A 26,462-nucleotide genomic window follows, 5' to 3' on the forward strand; every position below is an offset into this window, starting at 1 on the left:
AATCCAGCTATCGCTGTGGTAACCAGATCACCGGAGTGTGGAGTCGCCAGCTCCATCGTGTTGTTTCAAGTCTTGAATTTGGCATCTGTTGACACATGCTTTCTGAGATACGTCGAGGAAGTGGCGACGTGCTAAGAGCTATTCGTCTGCGGGCATCGTGACCATGCAGGGGATCCAGGAAGCTCAGGGCAGGGGACTGCCGCCAGCCTCCAGGGGCCTCCCAAGCTGTCCTCAAAATGTGACTGAGTTTGGGGTGGAGAGACAGAACGGTGGAGAAAAAGAGAAAGATAAACCCAAAAGCTCAGCCGAAAGCTGATAAGGGACCTCATTGGCTCGAGATGGCTATGTGTATAAAAATGGTTAAATATTAATTTAGGTTCTTTTAAAACAAAGGGCAAAATTCAGAGCAAGGTGAGGTAGGCAGGGGCTGTGAAGAGAACTAGTTAGTTTAGGGAAAATAGCCAGGAGTCCCGAGAATTATTTAGAGAGAGAAACTGTTGATTCTCGCGGCTACCTGTCCTCTCCCCCAGATGGCTCGCCTCCTTCATTTGTTTCAAAAGGTGTTCTTCCTAATGCTCTGGGGGGAGGCTGTAGGTGACAAGCTTCTGGTGGTCCCTCAGGACGGAAGCCACTGGCTCAGTATGGAGAACATAGTTGAGCTCCTCAGTGAGAAGGGGCATGACATTGTGGTGCTGGTGCCAGAAGTCAATTTGCTTCTGAAGGAATCCAAACACTACACGAGACAAATCTACTCAGTGCCATTTGGCCAGGAAGAGTTGGAGAACCGTTACCGCTCTTTTGGAAAGAATCACTTTGCTGAGAGATGGCTCCTGAACGCTGCTCAGATGGAGTACAGAAATAGCATGATTGTTATTGACATGTACTTCACCAACTGCCAGAGCCTTCTGGAGGACTCGGCCACGCTCAGTGTCCTCAGGCAGAGCAAGTTCGATGCCCTTTTCACAGACCCAGCTCTGCCCTGTGGGGTGATCCTGGCCGAGTACCTGGGCCTGCCCTCCGTGTACCTCTTCAGGGGCTTCCCATGCTCCCTGGAGCATACTATCAGCAGGAGCCCAAACCCTGTGTCCTACATTCCCAGGTGCTATACTCAGTTCTCAGACAAGATGACATTTCCCCAACGGGTGGGCAACTACCTCGTTAATTACCTGGAGACCTACCTGTTCTACTGTCTGTATTCAAAGTACGAAGACCTTGCATCCAATATCCTCAAGAGAGATGTGCACTTACCCACCTTGTATCGGAACGGCTCCATTTGGCTGTTAAGATATGACTTTGTGTTTGAGTATCCCAGACCAGTCATGCCCAACATGGTTTTCATTGGAGGGACCAACTGCAAGATGAAGGGAGTCCTGCCTCAGGTTAGTGGTTTTTTTTTTTTTTTTTTTTTGGTTGCTCTGTTTCTTCATGGGCAGATATTATTCTGATGTGCTCAGTCTTCTCTCATCACTTGGCTCTTTGAGCCAACTCTCACTTGGGAGGGCTTCCTCAATGAGGAGATGCCAGGATCAGAGTAGAGGGGCGTGGTGGGGGTATGAGGTCGAGGTTCTTTTTCTTTTCTTCTTTTTAAAGATTTTATTTATTTATTTATTTATTTATTTATTTATTTATTTATTCATTCATTCATTCATTCATTCATGAGAGACACTGAGAGGAGGCAGAGACACAGGCAGAGGGAGAAGCAGGCTCCCTAGGGAAGCCTGATATGGGACTCAATCCCAGGAACCCAAGATCACGACCTGAACCAAAGGCAGGTACTCAACCACTGAGCCACCCAGGTGCCCCAAGGCTGAGGTTCTGAATGAAGCTGAGGCTTTGGGGGAAGACAGGGTGTATGCCTGACAACAAGAGGAGGTACCTTTAGCTGGGTCATCTGAGGACAGTCATGGAGCATAGAAGGAGCCTTGGAAATTTCCAATCTAATCCTACACCCACCCATTGAGGAAACAGGTGAGGGCTTGACTAGGAGGACACAGAGCTGTAAGGACAGTCCAGGTGGAAACCCATTCTCCCACTTAGGTACCATGCTTTTTCCCGGGGTCCTGAACCAGAGATCAGCAAACAATAGCCAGTGGACCAAATCTGCCCAGAGCTAAGAATGGTTTTTATTTATTTTATTTTTTTTTTAAGTTTTTTTTAAAATATTTTATTTTTTTATTTATGAGAGACATGCACACAGAGAGAGACAGAGACAGAGACATAGACAGAGGGAGAAGCAGGTTCCATGCAGGGAGCCTGATGTGGGACTCGATCCCTGGTCTCCAGGATCAGGCCCTGGGCCAAAGGCAGGCATTAAACCACTGAGCCATCCAGGGATCCCCCTGGTTTTTATATTTTTAAAGGAATGTTAAAAACAGCAACCACAAAGAATACGGGATGGAGATGTATGTGACTCACTACCTGACCCTTTACAGAAAAAGTATGTTGACCTCTGAACTAAGGCAAATGGTTTTAGATGCCTTCCTGACATATGGGAAGAGAGCCCAGAGTTCCTTTGGAAATTAAAAACTTGTGAGGTTTTTGTATTTGTATTTATACCTCTGAAAGGCTTCAGATCACACTTTCCCAGCAGAATTCTCTTTTTCAATGCATTTTTCATCAGAAAGAAAATCCCAAGCAGGTCCCAAAGACCCTTATCCCTCTTCTTGAATATCTGCCAATTTCTTTGTTGGCACGTTGCACAATTGGCCATGCCTATAGGAGCTGGTAGGAGCAGGGGCAATGGGCATAATCAGACTGGTTCCAGGAAGCATGGGGCACAGAATGCAAATCCCACATGCCAGGGACTTTTAACCCAGTAGTCAGTCAATAAGCAAAAATATCATAAGAAATATATGGCATAAGAAGGAAACAATCGCATTTTTGCAAAAAGAATTGCATGTAGTCATATTGAAAACCAGACTGTAGGGAATGTGTTTTTTGAGCATCATGAATTTACATGGGATTCTCAGCTATTACCCAAATATTACCACAGAGAACATTCTGTATTACACAGTATATAATTATCAACTTGTATTTGTATATTGAAAATTAAAGTGATCAAAATCAGAGTTTTTTTTTGGCTTAAATGATCTAACCATTTCAACACTCTGGGAAAAAAAAGTGTATTTTGCAATGATGGAAATGTTTTGGAATCATGTAGATGTGGTGGTTGCACCACATGGTGAGTGTACTAAATGCCTCTGAACTGTTCGCTTTAATATCGTTGATGATGTTATGTGACTTCATCGAAAAAAATTGCTTAAAAAAAAGAAGATACATCATAGATCAGGAAAAACAAAGGCCTAATTTATAGCTGAAAACAAACCACCATCAACAAAAAACCCCGCATACTCCTTAGTAGGCAAATAACTTTATCAGGTAATACTAACCACAATACAAGTGTCCATTTAAGTTTGGAGACATATTTGGCTTCAGAAATAATCCAAGAAATTCAGACTATAAGCAATGAAATTCAATTTTGCTGAGCAAGTCAGCAAGCACGTTTTATAAGTAGCTATGGGCTTAATTATAAAACCAGTATAATTAAGTTTCTTATTATGCTTCTGCTACTGTGCAGAGCCTTTTGAAAACCAGAGCTTTGTGAACACTCTGCATAAATAATGCTATGATTCACCATCTGGGGAGGTGTGCTTATTCTCAGGGTAACTTGTGTGCTCCCAGGCTTGCATGTATGACAGAGCATAAGATCACTCCCCAATGCCCAAGGTAGCGTGACTGACTACGGCTCCTCCTGCCTCCTCTGCCTAGGAAAGGACTGGGGACCTCAGAGGGTTCCCTGGTTGGTTTGGCCCAAGATGCTCTTGGAGAAGCTGCTCAGGTGCCTGGTTCCCAATGGGAGACCCCAGATGTCCTGAACCCAAGGCCTCCTCTCCAACCCTGAGTTGAGACTCATCTGTCCCATGGCTAACTTCTTTTCCTTAGGTTTCCAATATCTCCATTAAATTAAAAAAAAAAGTTTTATTAATTTAAGAGATCTCTACACTCAATATGGAGCTCAGACTCAAGCCCCTGAGATCAAAAGTAGGATGCTCTACTGACTGAGCCACCCAGGTGCCCTCCAACATCTCCATTTTAGAAGAGAGTTTGGTGTTACATTTCACTATTAGAAGGGCCATTGAAGTGTTTTTCTTAGAACAAAGGATTTCAGGGGTAAATCCCAGTCTCTTCCAATTGCAAAGCAGAGAACTGCTCAAAGCTTCAGGAACAGGTTTCCAATCTCCCTTTTAGGGGCTACACAAACCCAGGGAGCTCAGGCTCCCATAACAGCACCACCTCTCTGCCCAGGCTGCTCTGTGGGAGGGAATGCATCAGAGCCCAGCCCTAGCTTATACCTGGGTGGAAAAGGGCTAGCTTTCCCTCCCCATTGGCTCCAGAGATTCCACCCTCGTCCCCCTTATGTTGGTGGAGTAAAAGTGATAAGACTTGGATTCAAGCCCAGCTTTGTGGCTGAGGCAGGTGGCTTATCTCTGGCATTGTTCATGTCTCCATCTGTGAAATGGGAACACTCTAAAGGTCAGGGTTTGGGGCAGGCAAGATGGAGTTCATTGGAGAATTTTGAAAACCACAAATGCAACACACGTAGGACAGGCTTCTTTAGGCTGGAATAACAGGACAGAGCCCCCCCCATGCAAGAGAGAGTCCTATTCTCCTGTACACGAGCAAACCAAAGTTACCAGGCAAGACAGATGAGCTGCCTAAGGCCACGGGGTGCAGCGAGGAGATGAGGCAGGATGAGAACCCACCTCCTTGTCACTCTCCCATCCCAAGGCCACATGTTTGCCCAGCACTCATTTTCCAAAGATATAAGACCTGGAGCGTAGCAGACTCATGAAGGGAAGAAATGAGGTTGGACAATGAGTCAGCAGATTTGAAGAGCTTCCTCCTGGCCAAGTGACCTTAGATTTCAGTCTTCTTATCTCAGAATGGGGTGGAGATCATGTGCCTTGCTCCTCACAGGGCTGTTTGAGGATGACTTGGGCAGCATGTGGAGGTGCCTGCCTGATAGACTAGTAGGGAAGCCATGGTCTCTGGCCCTCCCTTCTCTGGACCTTTGTGCAATGCTGACTGAGCTGATACAAACAGCTTGGCTTTCTTGCAGCATCTTAGGGGGAATGTTTTCGCAGAAAGCTAGATCCCAATTCCCAAGGACTAGCTCTTTTGTTCCCGGGTGTCCCCTTCTGGAATCATCTAGATAGCATTTCTCAAACGGGAAATTTTGCACCCCTAGAGGGCAACTTTTGGAGACATTTTTGGTGTCACAATTAGGGGGTGAAACTGACATGTAGTAGATAGAAGCCAGGGATGCTGGTAAAAGTCCTACAAAGCACAAGACATAGCGACCCACCCACTCCTAACAAAGAATTAATTATCTGTTCCCCAATAGTGCTGAAGTTGAGAAATACTGGTGATCTAAATCAGTTCCATGTGAGTATCAGTGACTTCTACCCAGGACCATAGCTGAGTGATGGGGGGCCACAAGAATCCTCTGCCCATTCCCTGAGCCATGTGGTCTCCCTTCAGGGGTCTCTACAAGCAATAGTCACCCAAGCTGGGGCTTCCACGTTTTTTGGTTGATCTGAGGACTGAATTCCAGTCAAGTCAAAGCAACAAAACGCCAAAATGCCAAGTCATTCTTAATAGGTACTTTTTAAAGTACATAATTAAGGTCAATGTCTACAATACTTTTTGTGGTTTGCTTTTCTTTCAAAAAGGATTTTGAAATGTGTTTGTATTTATGACTGATTGGACATGTAGAACATTTTGATAGTATTTTTTCTGTTAATAATTATCCAGAGTAGCACAATGCTAGCATGAGTCAGCCTTTTTAAAAAAGTATCCTACATGAGTATCTGAAAAATTTCAACCTTGGTTGATTGATTTGTGTAATTCTAAGAGAATGAGATTAAACGGGTTTAAAAAACAAACAACATTCCTGAGATATAAGTCATAGATCATACAATTCATTCTAGGAAGGTTTACAGTTCGATGGTTTTTAGCATATTCTGAGCAACCATCACCACAATTGGTTTTGAAATGTTTGCAATCACCCCTAAAAAACCCCTGCCCAGTGAGTAGTCACTCTACAGCCCCTGCCAACCACTGAAATACTCTTCGGTCTTTATGGATTTCCCTATTCAGATCATCTCAAACAAATGGGATCACAGAATATGTGGCTGGCCTTTGTATTTTTATTTAATTATTTATTTAAAAAGATTTTATTTATTCATGAGAGATGCAAGGAGAGAGGCAGAGATATAGGCAGAGGGAGGAGCAGCATACCAGTAGGAGCGTGATGCAAACTCAATCCCAGGACCCCAGAAACATGATCAGAGCCGAAGTCAGACACTCAGCCACTGAGCCACCCAGGTGGCTGAGCACCCAGGTGCCCCTCGACAGGCTTTTTAAATATAGCAGAATATTTTCAGGATTCATCCAGATTGTGGTATTGTTTTTTTATTGCTGAATAATATTTCCTTCTATAGATATACCACACTTCATGTACCTACTCATCAGTTGAGGACTTTTGTGTTTTTTCTATTTCTTGGCCGTTATGAATACTGCAGCTGTGAACATTCCTGTACAAGTTTTATGCGGACATATGTTCCAATCTCTTGCATATGTACTGAGGAGCGGAATTGCTGGGTTCTGTGATAAACCTTTGAGGAACGGCTGCATTGTTGTTCAGAGTGCCTGCTCCTTTGTTTTATTGTGATAAAATACACATAAAGTAAAACTGACCATTTAATTTATTTATTATTTATTTATTTATTTATTTATTTATTTATTTATTTATATTAATTCTTTAAATTTATTTATGATAGGCACACAGTGAGAGAGAGAGGCAGAGACACAGGCAGAGGGAGAAGCAGGCTCCATGCACCGGGAGCCTGACGTGGGATTCGATCCCGTGTCTCCAGGATCCCGCCCTGGGACAAAGGCAGGCGCTAAACCGCTGCGCCACCCAGGGATCCCACTGACTATTTTAAAGTGTGCTCTCCAGCGGTGATTGATACACCCGTGATGTACATCATCACCATTATCTAGTTTCAGAACATTCTTATCACACCAAAAGGACATGCACGTGCCTTTCTAAGTAGTCACTCTGATTCTACCCTCCCCAGCCCCTGGCAACCACGAATCTGTTTTCTGTCTATAGATTTGCCTATTCTGGCGATTTGATGGAAATGAAATCATACAGGATGTGGCCTTTTGTATCTGGCTCCTTTACTTAGCTTAATGTTCAAGGTTCTCCATATAATAACACATGTTGGTACTTAATTTATTTTTTAAAGATTTATCTATTTGTGGAGGGAGGGATAGAAGGAAAGAGTGAGAGAGAGAGTAGAGTCGTTAAGCAGACTCTTCACTGAGTACGGAGCCTGAAGCGAGGTTCGATCCTGGGACCCGAGACCAGGACCTGAGCCAAAATGGAGTGAGATGCTTAAGTGACTGAGCCATGCAGGTGCCCTGATACCTCATGTCTTTATGGCTAAATAATATTCCTTTCTGTTGATGGACCACTGTTTGTACATTTATCAGTTGACAGACATTTTCTTTAAAGTCTTATTGAAGTAATCTCTGCACTCGATGTGGGGCTCAAACTCACGACCCTGAGCTAAGAGTCGCATGTTCTTCTGACGGATTGAGCCAGGCACCCCTGCTGATGGACAACATTTCTATTACCAGTTGATGGGTTTCTACTCTTTGCCGTTGTCTATCCTCCTGCTATGAGCATTTCTGTAAAGGTTTTGTTTAACAGTTGTTTTCAGTTACTTTTTATTATAGCCACCCTAGGTGGCAAGAAGTGATATCTTATTTTTATTTGCATTTCCTTAGTGACTATTGATGTTGAGTATATTTTCATAGGCTTGTTGACTGTTCTTCTATCTTCTTCAACAGTAATCTATTCTGATCCCTTGTGTATTTTAAAAAACTATTTCTGTTGATGTTGTTGAGTGTTGGAGGGAGTTATTGTGAGGATGTTGATGCAGGTTTACAAGGGGGCTGGTTCCAGGCATTTGGAGGCTTCTCAACTCCTCCTCGGAAGGAGGAGTCCTCGGAATGTATGTTTTGCCCACCATTCTTTCAGTTGGACTGGTTTCCAAGATGTGGCCTTGAGAGAGTCAGGTGTTGTGGACAGTATACTATCCAGATGGTATACATAAGCGAACCCAGTTAATGTGTCTATATAGCCTTCTAGATTTGGCAGGCAGGGGCAGAGATCTACTGGTCTTGTGGCCATTCAAGACAAGCCTTGTGAGGAACATCCCTTGCTTCTGACCCCTGCCACCACCCATCCAGATCAGCCTGCCTTGTTTTCAGTGTGCCCTTGCCTCCATATCCAGTGGCCAGTTTGTGAGCCAACAATTGGTGAACTAGCCATTTTTATAGGATGAGGGGCACCTATATCAGATGCTTATGGACTGCCATGTGAGTATGGGGACACATGAAAACACTGGCTGGTTCGATGGGCGTGTTGGCGGGGCTGCTCAGGGCAGCCTGTGGCAGAGAGTGGAAACAGATGTCTGTGTGCTGGGCCAGCTGCTGTGGGGGGCAGGTCAGCAGACCACTGAAATTCAACTAGAGGCTAAAGCCTGAATGACAAGGTTGGAAGAGGGCTGAGGTTGCAGAAGGATGTGCGATGCCCACTGGTCTGGTGGCTTCAAGGCGGATCAACAAGGTATGGGTTGGACCCCATGATAGAGACCACAGAAGGAGAATGCCCCTTGAACTTTGGTCCAAGCTCTGGAAGGGGGTGAAACCCGATGATGAGTAGTGGATTGACTGAGGTGCTGGCCATTTCCTGGCCACGTGGGTACAATGGCATTAAGACAATCTCCCTGTTAATAGGGAGAAGCTGTGCAGTGGGTGGGGCTAGAGGTAGGAGAGGTGGCTGCTAAGAAGTGTAAGGAACCTCTACCCTCCCTCCTGGTTACCCTTGAGGTCCTGTGCCATCATCCTGTCCCCTTTGTCTCTTCCATTTCTGCCCTCATTTGTTTGCTGCCCAAGGCCTTCAGACAGCATTATTTAGAAAAACATTTTGCAAGAGTTTATAATCATTATCTGTGGGACCAGCGACTGAGAGGAGCTACTCCTGTATTAGCAGAAGCCCCAAAGGCTTCTAGGTGATTTTGAAAACGTTGTTTGGTCATGTTAAAAATCCCAGTGAGATTTTGTTTGGCTTTCATGCTTATGAAATGAATCTATTGCTTCACTGGGGACAAAATCAGGAGCATTACAAAGTGAAATCTTCCCATCCAGCATGTTGCAGTCTCTTTATTTATTCTATCTAGATTGATATCTTAGTGTTGTTAAAGAACGAAAGTCCAACCTGTAAATTTGCAGATCAAGTGGCCTTATTAGGGATTCATGAACTGAGCAGCATCCCATCTAGGAAGCAGAGGGGAGCTCTGAGGCCTTGTATGAAATGGGTGGTTTTCATGGGAAGGAGGGCCAGGAAGTTATTAGTGAAAGACCCCAGTCCCTAAACAAGGTAGCAGGAGACAGGAGAAGAGGAGTGGAGTCAGGGCCTGATTGGAGGCTTTGTGACAGCTCTCCTTGTTCCAAGGTGACCAGGCTCCGGGGGGAGGGTGCTCTCTGGTCCCTTATGTCATCCATAAGGGTTATCTTGCCCATATATGCTTTAGATAACAAAAGATCTTATTCTGAGAAGTAAGTATGGAATGCTCAACAACTCTTGCAGTGTGTTCACATGTGCACTGCAGGATCCTTCACGGTATTTCCTTATTTGACAGGCGCTTCAAGTAGATTCTTTCCTGACCATTGCAAGAGATGTCCTGGTGTGGAAAAGGAGCAAAACCTAAGAGCTAGTGTCCCCCTCCCTGTTTAGAGAAAGCTGCCTTAGCAGTGTTATATATTTTTCTGGGTGTGTTCCATGTTCCCCACAAACGAGAGGAAAGCGCTTCAACAGTTTGCAGCTAAGTTTCCATCCCACAGAGAGGTTATGCTTGAGGCTGGGGCATTGGTGACTCCCCAGAGCTCAGTCACAGCTCTTGGCACAGGACAAACCAGGAACTAGGAGGAGATCCAGTGAATTGGGCATCCACAGCCCTGTTTTGGGAATTGGATAGAAGGCAACAGAGTCAATTAGAATGTTCTCTGGAGAGAGCACAGAGGCAGGTGAGATGTTTCCTAGATAAGGGGGATTGATTTCTCCTTGTGTGGAAGCAGAGAGTGGGGCCAGTGGTGGAAGAGTGGGACAGGTCTAGTCTGTAATGATTAACACAAGGAGGGCATGCTGCCTGCCAGTTACCTGCCCTGCGAAGTGGCTCAGTGATAAGGTAAAGTCAAAGAAAATAAATGTAGGAGGCATAGCCTGATCTGCAAAGCCGGCTGCTTTGGGCTTCTACAGACATGGCTGCAGGGTTCCTGGCTCCCCTGCCAGTGCTCACGGGGCTGTTGCTCATCCTGTGTGTTGGACGCTGGGTTGAAGGTGGGAAGGTACTGGTGGTGCCTATGGATGGCAGCCACTGGCTTAGCATGAAGAAGGCTGTGCAGAAGCTCCATGCCAGAGGCCACCAGATGGTGGTGGTTTCCCCAGAGTCGAATATGCATATCAAAGAAGAGGATTTTTTCACCCTGACAACCTATGCCACACCTTACACCCAGGAAGAATTTGATCGCATCCTGTTGGGCCAGAGTTACCTGGTTTTTGAAAGAATGCCTTTTCTAAAAACATTTTTGAAAACTATGGAAGCTTTAAAAGCTGCTGCTTTGATTTTTCAAAGATCTTGTGAGTCGCTGATGCATAACAAGAACCTGATCAGGCACCTGAATGCCAGTTCCTTTGATGTGCTTTTAACTGATCCTGTTTATCCCTGTGGGGCAATACTGGCTAGGTACCTGTCCCTTCCCTCTGTGTTTTTTTTGCGGAACATTCCATGTGATTTAGATTCTGAGGGCACACAGTGCCCAAACCCTTCCTCATATATTCCCAGATTATTAACAAGGAATTCAGACCACATGACGTTCCTGCAAAGGGTCAAGAACATGCTCTACCCCCTGGCTCTGAAGTACATTTGCCACGTTTCTTTCACTCCTTATGCAAGCCTTGCCTCTGAGCTTCTTCAGCGAGAGGTATCCCTGGTGGACATCCTCAGCTCGGGATCTGTGTGGCTGTTCAGAGGGGACTTTGTTCTGGACTACCCCAGGCCAATCATGCCCAACATGTTCTTCATTGGAGGCATAAACTGTGCCAACAGGAAGCCATTGTCTCAGGTCTGTATTGCATCCTATGTGCGATTAGTGTTCCAGGTGGAACACTTATGTTTTTTTAAAGCTTACTTCCAGGTGCTTACTTATCTGCCAGTCTTTCTGAGATGTCTTCTACCTCTTGTTCTCCTGTGAGTTCTGTGAAATAAGTGTTAAAGTACTTCCACTCATGCATTAAAGGTTTGCAATGGTCACAAAGAGAATTGAGAGGCAGGGGTGCAGGTCTGTGATGAGATCAACAAGCGTCAGCATGGTCAAACAAGACTTTCCTTTCTTTCTTTTTTTAAATTTATTTATTCATGAGAGACACAGAGAGAGGCAGAGATATAGGCAGAGGGAGTAGCAGGGTCCGTGCAGGGAGCCCAACGTGGGACTCGATCCCGGGACTCCAGGATCAGGCCCTGGGCTGACAGCAGTGAAACCGCTGAGCCACCCGGGCTGCCCTAACAGGCTTTTTAAATATAGCATGATACTTCCGGATTCATCCAGGTTGTAGTATTGTTTTTATTGCTTAATAATATTTCCTTCTATGGATATACCACACTTCATGTACCTACTCATCAGTCGATCGACTTTTGTGTTTTTACTGTTTCTTAGCCATTGTGAATACTGCAGCTGTGAACATTCCTGTGCAAGTTTTATGCGGACATATGTTCCAATCTCTTGCATATGTACTGAGGAGTGGAATATCTGGGTTGTGTGATAAACCTTTGAGGAATGGCCAGATTGTTGTTCAGAGTGCCTGCTCCCTTTGTTTTATTGTGATAAAATACACATAAAGTAAAACTGACCATTTTAAAGTGTGCTCTCCAGTGGTGATTGATACACCCGTGATGTACATCATCACCATTATCTAGTTTCAGAACATTCTTATCACCCCAAAAGGACATGCACGTGCTTTTCTAAGTAGTCACTCTGATTCTAACCTCCCCAACTCCTGGCAACCACGAATCTGTTTTCTGTCTATAGATTTGCCTATTCTGGCGATTTGATGGAAATGAAATCATACAGGATGTGGCCTTTTGTATCTGGCTCCTTTACTTAGTTTAATGTTCAAGTTCATCCATATAATAACACATGTTGGTACTTAATTTCTTTTTTAAAGATTTATTTATTTGTGGAACGAGGGACAGAGGGAAAGAGTGAGAGAGAGAGTAGAGTCCTTGAGCAGACTCTTCACTGAGTACGGAGCCTGAAGCGAGGTTCGATCCTGGGACCTGAGACCAGGACCTGAGCCAAAATGGAGTGAGATGCTTAAGTGACTGAGCCATGCAGGTGCCCTGATACCTCATGTCTTTATGGCTAAATAATATTCCTTTCTGTGGATGGACCACTGTTTGTACATTTATCAGTTGACAGACATTTTCTTTAAAGTCTTATTGAAGTAAACTCTGCACTCGATGTGGGGCTCAAACTCACGACCCTGAGCTAAGAGTCGCATGTTCTTCTGACGGATTGAGCCAGGCACCCCTGCTGATGGACAACATTTCTATTACCAGTTGATGGGTTTCTACTCTTTGCCGTTGTCTATCCTCCTGCTATGAGCATTTCTGTAAAGGTTTTGTTTAACAGTTGTTTTCAGTTACTTTTTATTATAGCCACCCTAGGTGGCAAGAAGTGATATCTTATTTTTATTTGCATTTCCTTAGTGACTATTGATGTTGAGTATATTTTCATAGGCTTGTTGACTGTTCTTCTATCTTCTTCAACAGTAATCTATTCTGATCCCTTGTGTATTTTAAAAAACTATTTCTGTTGATGTTGTTGAGTGTTGGAGGGAGTTATTGTGAGGATGTTGATGCAGGTTTACAAGGGGGCTGGTTCCAGGCATTTGGAGGCTTCTCAACTCCTCCTCGGAAGGAGGAGTCCTCGGAATGTATGTTTTGCCCACCATTCTTTCAGTTGGACTGGTTTCCAAGATGTGGCCTTGAGAGAGTCAGGTGTTGTGGACAGTATACTATCCAGATGGTATACATAAGCGAACCCAGTTAATGTGTCTATATAGCCTTCTAGATTTGGCAGGCAGGGGCAGAGATCTACTGGTCTTGTGGCCATTCAAGACAAGCCTTGTGAGGAACATCCCTTGCTTCTGACCCCTGCCACCACCCATCCAGATCAGCCTGCCTTGTTTTCAGTGTGCCCTTGCCTCCATATCCAGTGGCCAGTTTGTGAGCCAACAATTGGTGAACTAGCCATTTTTATAGGATGAGGGGCACCTATATCAGATGCTTATGGACTGCCATGTGAGTATGGGGACACATGAAAACACTGGCTGGTTCGATGGGCGTGTTGGCGGGGCTGCTCAGGGCAGCCTGTGGCAGAGAGTGGAAACAGATGTCTGTGTGCTGGGCCAGCTGCTGTGGGGGGCAGGTCAGCAGACCACTGAAATTCAACTAGAGGCTAAAGCCTGAATGACAAGGTTGGAAGAGGGCTGAGGTTGCAGAAGGATGTGCGATGCCCACTGGTCTGGTGGCTTCAAGGCGGATCAACAAGGTATGGGTTGGACCCCATGATAGAGACCACAGAAGGAGAATGCCCCTTGAACTTTGGTCCAAGCTCTGGAAGGGGGTGAAACCCGATGATGAGTAGTGGATTGACTGAGGTGCTGGCCATTTCCTGGCCACGTGGGTACAATGGCATTAAGACAATCTCCCTGTTAATAGGGAGAAGCTGTGCAGTGGGTGGGGCTAGAGGTAGGAGAGGTGGCTGCTAAGAAGTGTAAGGAACCTCTACCCTCCCTCCTGGTTACCCTTGAGGTCCTGTGCCATCATCCTGTCCCCTTTGTCTCTTCCATTTCTGCCCTCATTTGTTTGCTGCCCAAGGCCTTCAGACAGCATTATTTAGAAAAACATTTTGCAAGAGTTTATAATCATTATCTGTGGGACCAGCGACTGAGAGGAGCTACTCCTGTATTAGCAGAAGCCCCAAAGGCTTCTAGGTGATTTTGAAAACGTTGTTTGGTCATGTTAAAAATCCCAGTGAGATTTTGTTTGGCTTTCATGCTTATGAAATGAATCTATTGCTTCACTGGGGACAAAATCAGGAGCATTACAAAGTGAAATCTTCCCATCCAGCATGTTGCAGTCTCTTTATTTATTCTATCTAGATTGATATCTTAGTGTTGTTAAAGAACGAAAGTCCAACCTGTAAATTTGCAGATCAAGTGGCCTTATTAGGGATTCATGAACTGAGCAGCATCCCATCTAGGAAGCAGAGGGGAGCTCTGAGGCCTTGTATGAAATGGGTGGTTTTCATGGGAAGGAGGGCCAGGAAGTTATTAGTGAAAGACCCCAGTCCCTAAACAAGGTAGCAGGAGACAGGAGAAGAGGAGTGGAGTCAGGGCCTGATTGGAGGCTTTGTGACAGCTCTCCTTGTTCCAAGGTGACCAGGCTCCGGGGGGAGGGTGCTCTCTGGTCCCTTATGTCATCCATAAGGGTTATCTTGCCCATATATGCTTTAGATAACAAAAGATCTTATTCTGAGAAGTAAGTATGGAATGCTCAACAACTCTTGCAGTGTGTTCACATGTGCACTGCAGGATCCTTCACGGTATTTCCTTATTTGACAGGCGCTTCAAGTAGATTCTTTCCTGACCATTGCAAGAGATGTCCTGGTGTGGAAAAGGAGCAAAACCTAAGAGCTAGTGTCCCCCTCCCTGTTTAGAGAAAGCTGCCTTAGCAGTGTTATATATTTTTCTGGGTGTGTTCCATGTTCCCCACAAACGAGAGGAAAGCGCTTCAACAGTTTGCAGCTAAGTTTCCATCCCACAGAGAGGTTATGCTTGAGGCTGGGGCATTGGTGACTCCCCAGAGCTCAGTCACAGCTCTTGGCACAGGACAAACCAGGAACTAGGAGGAGATCCAGTGAATTGGGCATCCACAGCCCTGTTTTGGGAATTGGATAGAAGGCAACAGAGTCAATTAGAATGTTCTCTGGAGAGAGCACAGAGGCAGGTGAGATGTTTCCTAGATAAGGGGGATTGATTTCTCCTTGTGTGGAAGCAGAGAGTGGGGCCAGTGGTGGAAGAGTGGGACAGGTCTAGTCTGTAATGATTAACACAAGGAGGGCATGCTGCCTGCCAGTTACCTGCCCTGCGAAGTGGCTCAGTGATAAGGTAAAGTCAAAGAAAATAAATGTAGGAGGCATAGCCTGATCTGCAAAGCCGGCTGCTTTGGGCTTCTACAGACATGGCTGCAGGGTTCCTGGCTCCCCTGCCAGTGCTCACGGGGCTGTTGCTCATCCTGTGTGTTGGACGCTGGGTTGAAGGTGGGAAGGTACTGGTGGTGCCTATGGATGGCAGCCACTGGCTTAGCATGAAGAAGGCTGTGCAGAAGCTCCATGCCAGAGGCCACCAGATGGTGGTGGTTTCCCCAGAGTCGAATATGCATATCAAAGAAGAGGATTTTTTCACCCTGACAACCTATGCCACACCTTACACCCAGGAAGAATTTGATCGCATCCTGTTGGGCCAGAGTTACCTGGTTTTTGAAAGAATGCCTTTTCTAAAAACATTTTTGAAAACTATGGAAGCTTTAAAAGCTGCTGCTTTGATTTTTCAAAGATCTTGTGAGTCGCTGATGCATAACAAGAACCTGATCAGGCACCTGAATGCCAGTTCCTTTGATGTGCTTTTAACTGATCCTGTTTATCCCTGTGGGGCAATACTGGCTAGGTACCTGTCCCTTCCCTCTGTGTTTTTTTTGCGGAACATTCCATGTGATTTAGATTCTGAGGGCACACAGTGCCCAAACCCTTCCTCATATATTCCCAGATTATTAACAAGGAATTCAGACCACATGACGTTCCTGCAAAGGGTCAAGAACATGCTCTACCCCCTGGCTCTGAAGTACATTTGCCACGTTTCTTTCACTCCTTATGCAAGCCTTGCCTCTGAGCTTCTTCAGCGAGAGGTATCCCTGGTGGACATCCTCAGCTCGGGATCTGTGTGGCTGTTCAGAGGGGACTTTGTTCTGGACTACCCCAGGCCAATCATGCCCAACATGTTCTTCATTGGAGGCATAAACTGTGCCAACAGGAAGCCATTGTCTCAGGTCTGTATTGCATCCTATGTGCGATTAGTGTTCCAGGTGGAACACTTATGTTTTTTTAAAGCTTACTTCCAGGTGCTTACTTATCTGCCAGTCTTTCTGAGATGTCTTCTACCTCTTGTTCTCCTGTGAGTTCTGTGAAATAAGTGTTAAAGTACTTCCACTCATGCATTAAAGGTTTGCAATGGTCACAAAGAGAATTGAGAGGCAGGGGTGCAGGTCTGTGATGAGATCAACAAGCGTCAGCATGGTCAAACAAGACTTTCCTTTCTTTCTTTTTTTAAATTTATTTATTCATGAGAGACACAGAGAGAGGCAGAGATATAGGCAGAGGGAGTAGCAGGGTCCGTGCAGGGAGCCCAACGTGGGACTCGATCCCGGGACTCCAGGATCAGGCCCTGGGCTGACAGCAGTGAAACCGCTGAGCCACCCGGGCTGCCCTAACAGGCTTTTTAAATATAGCATGATACTTCCGGATTCATCCAGGTTGTAGTATTGTTTTTATTGCTTAATAATATTTCCTTCTATGGATATACCACACTTCATGTACCTACTCATCAGTCGATCGACTTTTGTGTTTTTACTGTTTCTTAGCCATTGTGAATACTGCAGCTGTGAACATTCCTGTGCAAGTTTTATGCGGACATATGTTCCAATCTCTTGCATATGTACTGAGGAGTGGAATATCTGGGTTGTGTGATAAACCTTTGAGGAATGGCCAGATTGTTGTTCAGAGTGCCTGCTCCCTTTGTTTTATTGTGATAAAATACACATAAAGTAAAACTGACCATTTTAAAGTGTGCTCTCCAGTGGTGATTGATACACCCGTGATGTACATCATCACCATTATCTAGTTTCAGAACATTCTTATCACCCCAAAAGGACATGCACGTGCTTTTCTAAGTAGTCACTCTGATTCTAACCTCCCCAACTCCTGGCAACCACGAATCTGTTTTCTGTCTATAGATTTGCCTATTCTGGCGATTTGATGGAAATGAAATCATACAGGATGTGGCCTTTTGTATCTGGCTCCTTTACTTAGTTTAATGTTCAAGTTCATCCATATAATAACACATGTTGGTACTTAATTTCTTTTTTAAAGATTTATTTATTTGTGGAACGAGGGACAGAGGGAAAGAGTGAGAGAGAGAGTAGAGTCCTTGAGCAGACTCTTCACTGAGTACGGAGCCTGAAGCGAGGTTCGATCCTGGGACCTGAGACCAGGACCTGAGCCAAAATGGAGTGAGATGCTTAAGTGACTGAGCCATGCAGGTGCCCTGATACCTCATGTCTTTATGGCTAAATAATATTCCTTTCTGTGGATGGACCACTGTTTGTACATTTATCAGTTGACAGACATTTTCTTTAAAGTCTTATTGAAGTAAACTCTGCACTCGATGTGGGGCTCAAACTCACGACCCTGAGCTAAGAGTCGCATGTTCTTCTGACGGATTGAGCCAGGCACCCCTGCTGATGGACAACATTTCTATTACCAGTTGATGGGTTTCTACTCTTTGCCGTTGTCTATCCTCCTGCTATGAGCATTTCTGTAAAGGTTTTGTTTAACAGTTGTTTTCAGTTACTTTTTATTATAGCCACCCTAGGTGGCAAGAAGTGATATCTTATTTTTATTTGCATTTCCTTAGTGACTATTGATGTTGAGTATATTTTCATAGGCTTGTTGACTGTTCTTCTATCTTCTTCAACAGTAATCTATTCTGATCCCTTGTGTATTTTAAAAAACTATTTCTGTTGATGTTGTTGAGTGTTGGAGGGAGTTATTGTGAGGATGTTGATGCAGGTTTACAAGGGGGCTGGTTCCAGGCATTTGGAGGCTTCTCAACTCCTCCTCGGAAGGAGGAGTCCTCGGAATGTATGTTTTGCCCACCATTCTTTCAGTTGGACTGGTTTCCAAGATGTGGCCTTGAGAGAGTCAGGTGTTGTGGACAGTATACTATCCAGATGGTATACATAAGCGAACCCAGTTAATGTGTCTATATAGCCTTCTAGATTTGGCAGGCAGGGGCAGAGATCTACTGGTCTTGTGGCCATTCAAGACAAGCCTTGTGAGGAACATCCCTTGCTTCTGACCCCTGCCACCACCCATCCAGATCAGCCTGCCTTGTTTTCAGTGTGCCCTTGCCTCCATATCCAGTGGCCAGTTTGTGAGCCAACAATTGGTGAACTAGCCATTTTTATAGGATGAGGGGCACCTATATCAGATGCTTATGGACTGCCATGTGAGTATGGGGACACATGAAAACACTGGCTGGTTCGATGGGCGTGTTGGCGGGGCTGCTCAGGGCAGCCTGTGGCAGAGAGTGGAAACAGATGTCTGTGTGCTGGGCCAGCTGCTGTGGGGGGCAGGTCAGCAGACCACTGAAATTCAACTAGAGGCTAAAGCCTGAATGACAAGGTTGGAAGAGGGCTGAGGTTGCAGAAGGATGTGCGATGCCCACTGGTCTGGTGGCTTCAAGGCGGATCAACAAGGTATGGGTTGGACCCCATGATAGAGACCACAGAAGGAGAATGCCCCTTGAACTTTGGTCCAAGCTCTGGAAGGGGGTGAAACCCGATGATGAGTAGTGGATTGACTGAGGTGCTGGCCATTTCCTGGCCACGTGGGTACAATGGCATTAAGACAATCTCCCTGTTAATAGGGAGAAGCTGTGCAGTGGGTGGGGCTAGAGGTAGGAGAGGTGGCTGCTAAGAAGTGTAAGGAACCTCTACCCTCCCTCCTGGTTACCCTTGAGGTCCTGTGCCATCATCCTGTCCCCTTTGTCTCTTCCATTTCTGCCCTCATTTGTTTGCTGCCCAAGGCCTTCAGACAGCATTATTTAGAAAAACATTTTGCAAGAGTTTATAATCATTATCTGTGGGACCAGCGACTGAGAGGAGCTACTCCTGTATTAGCAGAAGCCCCAAAGGCTTCTAGGTGATTTTGAAAACGTTGTTTGGTCATGTTAAAAATCCCAGTGAGATTTTGTTTGGCTTTCATGCTTATGAAATGAATCTATTGCTTCACTGGGGACAAAATCAGGAGCATTACAAAGTGAAATCTTCCCATCCAGCATGTTGCAGTCTCTTTATTTATTCTATCTAGATTGATATCTTAGTGTTGTTAAAGAACGAAAGTCCAACCTGTAAATTTGCAGATCAAGTGGCCTTATTAGGGATTCATGAACTGAGCAGCATCCCATCTAGGAAGCAGAGGGGAGCTCTGAGGCCTTGTATGAAATGGGTGGTTTTCATGGGAAGGAGGGCCAGGAAGTTATTAGTGAAAGACCCCAGTCCCTAAACAAGGTAGCAGGAGACAGGAGAAGAGGAGTGGAGTCAGGGCCTGATTGGAGGCTTTGTGACAGCTCTCCTTGTTCCAAGGTGACCAGGCTCCGGGGGGAGGGTGCTCTCTGGTCCCTTATGTCATCCATAAGGGTTATCTTGCCCATATATGCTTTAGATAACAAAAGATCTTATTCTGAGAAGTAAGTATGGAATGCTCAACAACTCTTGCAGTGTGTTCACATGTGCACTGCAGGATCCTTCACGGTATTTCCTTATTTGACAGGCGCTTCAAGTAGATTCTTTCCTGACCATTGCAAGAGATGTCCTGGTGTGGAAAAGGAGCAAAACCTAAGAGCTAGTGTCCCCCTCCCTGTTTAGAGAAAGCTGCCTTAGCAGTGTTATATATTTTTCTGGGTGTGTTCCATGTTCCCCACAAACGAGAGGAAAGCGCTTCAACAGTTTGCAGCTAAGTTTCCATCCCACAGAGAGGTTATGCTTGAGGCTGGGGCATTGGTGACTCCCCAGAGCTCAGTCACAGCTCTTGGCACAGGACAAACCAGGAACTAGGAGGAGATCCAGTGAATTGGGCATCCACAGCCCTGTTTTGGGAATTGGATAGAAGGCAACAGAGTCAATTAGAATGTTCCCTGGAGAGAGCATAGAGGCAGGTGAGATATTTCCTAGATAAGGGGGATTGATTTCTCCTTGCGTGGAAGCAGAAGAGTGGGGCCAGTGGTGGAAGAGTGGGACAGGTCTAGTCTAATGATTAACACAAGGAGGGCATGCTGCCTGCCAGTTACCTGCCCTGCGAAGTGGCTTAGTGATAAGATAAAGTCAAAGAAAATAAATGTAGGAGAAATAGCCTGATCTGCAAAGCCGGTGCTTTGGGCTTCTACAGACATGGCTGCAGGGTTCCTGGCTCCCCTGCCAGTGCTCACGGGGCTGTTGCTCATCCTGTGTGATGGACGCTGGGTTGAAGGTGGGAGGGTACTGGTGGTGCCTATGGATGGCAGCCACTGGCTTAGCATGAAGAAGGCTGTGCAGAAGCTCCATGCCAGAGGCCACCAGATGGTGGTGGTTTCCCCAGAGTCGAATATGCATATCAAAGAAGAGGATTTTTTCACCCTGACAACCTATGCCACACCTTACACCCAGGAAGAATTTGATAACTTTATGTTGGGCCAGAGTTACCTGGTTTTTCAAAGGATGTCTTTTCTAAAAACATTTTTGAAAACTATGGAAGGTTTGAAAACTGCTACTTTGATTTTTCAAAGATCTTGTGAGTCGCTGATGCATAACAAGAACCTGATCAGGCACCTGAATGCCAGTTCCTTTGATGTGCTTTTAACTGATCCTGTTTATCCCTGTGGGGCAATACTGGCTAGGTACCTGTCCCTTCCCTCTGTGTTTTTTTTGCGGAACATTCCATGTGATTTAGAATCTGAGAGCACGCAGTGCCCAAACCCTTCCTCATATATTCCCAGATTATTAACAAGGAATTCAGACCACATGACGTTCCTGCAAAGGGTCAAGAACATGCTCTACCCCCTGGCCCTGAAGTACTTTTGCCACTTTTCTTTCACTCCTTATGCAAGCCTTGCCTCTGAGCTTCTTCAGCGAGAGGTATCCCTGGTGGACATCCTCAGCTCTGGATCTGTGTGGCTGTTCAGAGGGGACTTTGTTCTGGACTACCCCAGGCCAATCATGCCCAACATGTTCTTCATTGGAGGCATAAACTGTGCCAACAGGAAGCCATTGTCTCAGGTTTGTATTGGATCCTATGTGCGATCAGTTTTACAGGTGGAAGTTTACTTCCAGCTCCTTTTTTGTCTACCAGTCGTTCTGTGATTTCTTCATCTCCTTCTGCTGACAGTTTGGTAAGATAAATATTAAAGTACTTCCACTAGTGTTGTAAATGTTTGCAATCGTCACCAAGAGAAATGAGAGGTAGAGGTGAGAGTCTGTGCTGGGCTGAACCAGCTCTGGCATGAGCAACCAACACTGTCCTTTTGGAAATGCACTGTCTTCATGTTTGTGCAAGTTTCTTTGTGCAGGAACAGGGATGCTGATTTGTGAGCCGATCTATCAGGAATTGTTGTGTGTGTGTGTGTGTGTGTATGTTTTTTAAGATTGTATTTATCTACTTGAGAGAGAGAGCGAGAGAGAGCGATTATGAGTATGGTAAGGGGCAGAGGGAGAAACAGGCTCCTTGCTGAGCAGGGAGCCCGATGCAGGGCTGGATCCCAGGACCCTGTGATTTCGACCTGAGCGGAAGGCAAATGTTTAACCACTTAACCCATGATCTGCTCAGGTGACTCCCGTCAGGAGTTTTTGCTTATTCAATAGAAGGAAAAAGGAACTGCAGATTGAGTTTGTTAACATGATAGCTTTTAGTGGCCCTGTCTTGGAAAGAATTAGAGTGTGATCTGATCACAGGGGACCTAACCTCCACAAGGAAGTAGAAGTGTCAGAGAACTTGAGTAAATAATGTGGGAGCGAGACAATGCAGATAAGAGAAGAAGGGGTCCGTGCGATCCATAAGAAAAAGAAAGGAGTTCAGCTTTTCAGAGGTGGAGCTGTGCTGACTAGTTTTCTGACCCGGGGTTGAGATCTGGTGTATGGCATGGGCACAATCAGAGTTGGACTGCAGGTTGGCTAGGTCTTTTACTTGTGATGCTGAAGTCATTAGAGGACGGTGGGAGGGACTAGGATGGAGATCAAGCTTTGAGGGCATAAACCCAGTGAAGGGGGTGGGCAGTGATGAACATCTAAAAGGGGAAGGGGATGTTCAGAGGGGTGACTGCATCACCAAGCCCACCCCACCCCACATTTCCATGTTAGGAACTACTGCTTTACTAATAGTTTCACAGGCAACTTACATTAATCCTAGATATTTGGGTTTAATTGAAGTAGGACTCATGGGAGCTATTTGTTTCTTAGTTCACTGAGTTAGCCTTTTTTTTTTTTTTTTTTTTTTTTTACCATTTATGCCATATTCACTTCGTTTATGTTAACTTCCATGACTTTAGATCTTTTCATAGTTTTTGTATTCTTATTCCTGCAGCTCTTTTTATGTATATATTATTGCACAGGACTCTAATGTCATTTCTGTTTTTGCCGATACCAAAAGGGATTTATCCTACTTGGCTTTCTTTTTCCCTCACATAATGCATTTATTCACTTATAAAAAATATATATATACTTAATAGATTTTTAAAAGTTGAAAAATAGAAAGGCATTTAAGAAGTCATTGTTGGGGAATCCCTGGGTGGCACAGCGGTTTGGCGCCTGCCTTTGGCCCAGGGCACGATCCTGGAGACCCGGGATCGAATCCCACATCGGGCTCCCAGTGCATGGAGCCTGCTTCTCCCTCTGCCTATGTCTTTGCCTCTTTCTCTCTCTCTATCATAAAAAAAAACAACAAAAACCAAACAATCCAACATTTGTTGCTTTGCATATACACCACACAAAACAAGAAAAAAAAAAAAAAGAAGTCATTGTTGGTTTTTTGCTTTAAAATTTTTTTTAGGGCAGCCTGGGTGGCTCAGTGATTTAGTTGCCCTTGGCCCAGGGTGTGATCCTGGCAACCTGGGATCGAGTCCCATGTCGAGCTCCCTGCATGGAGCCTGCTTCTCCCTCTGCCTGTGTCTCTGCCCCTCCCCCTCTCTCTCTTACTGTCTCTCATGAATAAATAAATAAAATCTTAAAAAAATATTTTAAAAAAATTTTTAAATTCCAGTTAATTAACATATAGTATAATATTAGTTTCAGGTGTAGAATTTAGTGGTTCAGGACTTCCATAAAACACCTGGTGCTCATCCCCAACAAGTGGGCTCCTTCATCCCCATCTCCTAGTTCTCCCATCCCTCCACCCACCACCCCTCACATAACCACCAGTTTGTTCTCTGTATTGAGTATGTTTCTTGATTTTTCTTTTTCTTCCCCCATGTTTGTTTTGTTTCTTAAATTCCACATACAAGTAAGATCATATGGTATGTGTCTTTCTTTGACTGACTTATTTAACTAGCATTATAGCTAAATAAGTCAGCTCCATCCATATGTTGCAAATGGCAAGATTTCATTCCTTCCTATGACTGAGCAAAATTCCATTATATATCTAAATATATATTGCATTTTTTTTTTTTTTTTGAGAGAGAGAGGGACAGAGAGAGTGTCTGCAGGGGTGGGGAGGAGGAGAGGTGCAGAAAGAAGGTAAGAGAACCTCAAGCAGGCTCCATGCCCAGCATGGAACCCTATGTGGGGCTCAATTCCATGCCCCTGAGATCATGACCTTAGCCGGAATTAAGAGTTGGATGCTTAACTGACTGAGCCACCCAGCTGTTCCTATACCACATCTTTATCCATTAACTTATTATTTTTTTTTAACCACCCATTCTTTTGATGGACATTTGGGCTCTTTCCATAATTTGGCTATTGTAGATGCTGCTGCTATAAACAGGGTGTGTGTATCCCTTCCAACTAGTACTTTTGTATTCTTTGGGTAAATATCTAGTAGTGCAATTGCTATATCATAAAGTATTTCTATTTTTAACTTTTTGAGAAACCACCATACTATTTTCCGTAGTGACTACATCTTTTAGTTTTTCTGTGAATATATTCTTTGGAGTTAAGCACACTGGTTCAAATTTTTCCTCCCATTTTTCTAGCTGAATGGGCTGGTGGACAGCCTCACTATTGTCACAATGAGCACACAATAAATATTTTCTATTATCATTATTTAAAAGGTGCCCAGCAGGACAAAGTATGTCATCTGAAGACCTTTAGATGTTTGTGCCAATTTCTTTGGTACATGAAAGATAATTTACACTGAAATTCTCAAGTGTTTTATGTGATAGGTGCACTGTTCCCACTTTTGTTCCACTAAATTTCTTTTTTACTTTGAGATCTTGTCACTCTTGTTTGGTTTGGTTTACCCTGAGATGTGACTTCTTTAACTAGTTTATGGAAACTTTTTCCAAGTATGAAAGATCAATATATAAGTCTTTCATATTTTTGCTCCTTTCTTCTTTAAGATTTATGATGGGTGAGGGGCACAGGGGTGGCTCAGTCAGTTAAGCACTCGACTTTTTTTTTTAAGATTTTATTTATTTATTTGACAGAGAGAGAGAGTACAAGCAGGGGGAGCAGTAGGCAGAGGGAGAGAGAGAAGCAGGCTCCTTGCTGAGCAGAGAGCCCAATGTGGGGCTCCTAGGGTCCTGGGATCATGACCTGAGCTGAAGGCAGACAATTAACTGATTGAGCCACCCAGGTGGCCAAGCACCCAACTCTTGAGCTCAGCTCAGGTCTTGATGTCAGGGTTCTGAGTTCAGGCCCCACATTGGGCTCTACGCTGGGCATGGAGTCTACTTAAAAAGACTTAAGATGGGTGAACTTATTTTATTGGTTTTCTCAAAGAAATAATTTTGGGAATTGCTTATTATTATTTTTTTACTATTTTTTTTCTATTTCATTAATGCCAGCTTGCTTTTTATTAATAATGGTCAGTCTTGTCTTTTGGTTTATTTTATAGTTATTTTTCTAATTTTCCTTAGGTAAACATTAAGTTCCTTTCTGTTAGCATTTTCTTAATGATGAAGCATTGAAGGTAACAGAACATATTCTAGGTCTCGTAGGTTTTGGCATAAATCGTTCATACGTTTTGTTTTGTTTTTGCTCGTTTAATTTTCTGGTTTGAGTTTCCTCTTTAAGTCCATGGCTATCTTCAAAGCTGTTTATTCCCATATAGTTAAGATTTATTTTAACTATCTTTCTCTTATTTTTTTCTAATCATTTTAGATATTAATTAGATAATATTTCTTATGAAGTCCCTACATTAAATAATTTGATAGGTTTTCTTTATGGTCAGAATTGCCTAATGGAAGAATAATGCAGGCCACATACATAATTTAAAAAAATTAGTAGGCATGCTATGAAAAAGGCAAAATGAGGGTTAAAATTATACTTCATTTCATCAAATATGTATAAACATACTTTCAACATACTAAATATAAAATTATTAATGAGATATTTTACATTCTTTTGCCTTCATACTAAGTCTTCAAAATCTGGTATTTTACACTTATAGCGTATCTCAATTTGGACTGGCCACATTTCAAGTGCTCAGTAGTCACATGTAGCTAGTGGCTATTATTTTGGGCAAGATGTGATTAACATTTGTAAATGTTCCAAAGATACACTTAAAAATGTGTGTTTAAAATTTTTCTATTTAAAAAACCTCAATATGCCCAATTATTAAAATGTCTTAAAGTACTTCCTTATTTAATTGGTGTGCTCCATGGGATGGTGCTTGTGAGTCCTTGTAGAGAATCCACTACAGGGTCCTTGAGATGGTCATCTCTGTACCAGACAAAGTGCTGTTTTCTCTACCGTGTTTTCCCTACTCTGGTCTTTCCATAGATAAGGAATACTGAGTGGTATACAGGACAGTGATTTTGGCGCTGACATTTTTTAAAAGAGGTTTTCAGTTTTGAAAATTCTTTAAATATTTTACATTTATGTAAAAGGGAAACTTTCCACTTAGCAGCACTAATCCAGATCTATAACTAAATGTTGTGTGCCTTCAACAAATGCTGTTAAAACCCCTGGCAACCACCATTCTACTTTGTCTTCATGAACTTGACCACTCTAGGTACCTTATATAAATGGAATCATATAGTATTTGTCTTTTTTCAACTGACTTATTTCACTTCACCTAATATCCTCAAGGCGCATTCATGTTGCAGCGTGTCAGAATTTCCTTACTTTTTAAGGCTGAATAATATTCCATCATACGGATTGAGCACATTTTGCTTATACAGTCATCCACTGACTTGTGGGTTGCTTCCACTAGAGCCGTTAAATCCATGACCTGTGTGTAGC

General features: G+C 44.1%; 1 protein-coding gene and 2 pseudogenes across 2 annotated transcripts in view; all 3 read left to right on the plus strand.

Annotated features, from left to right (window-relative positions):
- The first annotated feature begins 400 nt into the window (after positions 1–400).
- LOC144296245 (UDP-glucuronosyltransferase 1A6-like) overlaps positions 401–26,462 on the plus strand; it is a 45,876-nt gene continuing 19,814 nt past the window's right edge. The window contains exon 1 of one of the 2 annotated variants that reach the window (XM_077869303.1): positions 401–1,379. In XM_077869303.1, coding sequence (XP_077725429.1) covers positions 531–1,379 — 849 coding nt within the window. In that variant the 5' untranslated portion in view covers positions 401–530. Of the gene's footprint in view, positions 1,380–20,456; positions 21,348–26,462 lie in introns of those variants that run through there. The other variant, XM_077869302.1, reaches the window with a different exon arrangement.
- On the plus strand, positions 9,134–11,403 carry LOC144296247 (UDP-glucuronosyltransferase 1A3 pseudogene; annotated as a pseudogene).
- LOC144296246 (UDP-glucuronosyltransferase 1A3 pseudogene) lies at positions 14,179–16,448 on the plus strand (annotated as a pseudogene).

Source organism: Canis aureus, chromosome 24, assembly GCF_053574225.1.
Source record: "Canis aureus isolate CA01 chromosome 24, VMU_Caureus_v.1.0, whole genome shotgun sequence".
Lineage (NCBI taxonomy): Eukaryota > Metazoa > Chordata > Mammalia > Carnivora > Canidae > Canis > Canis aureus.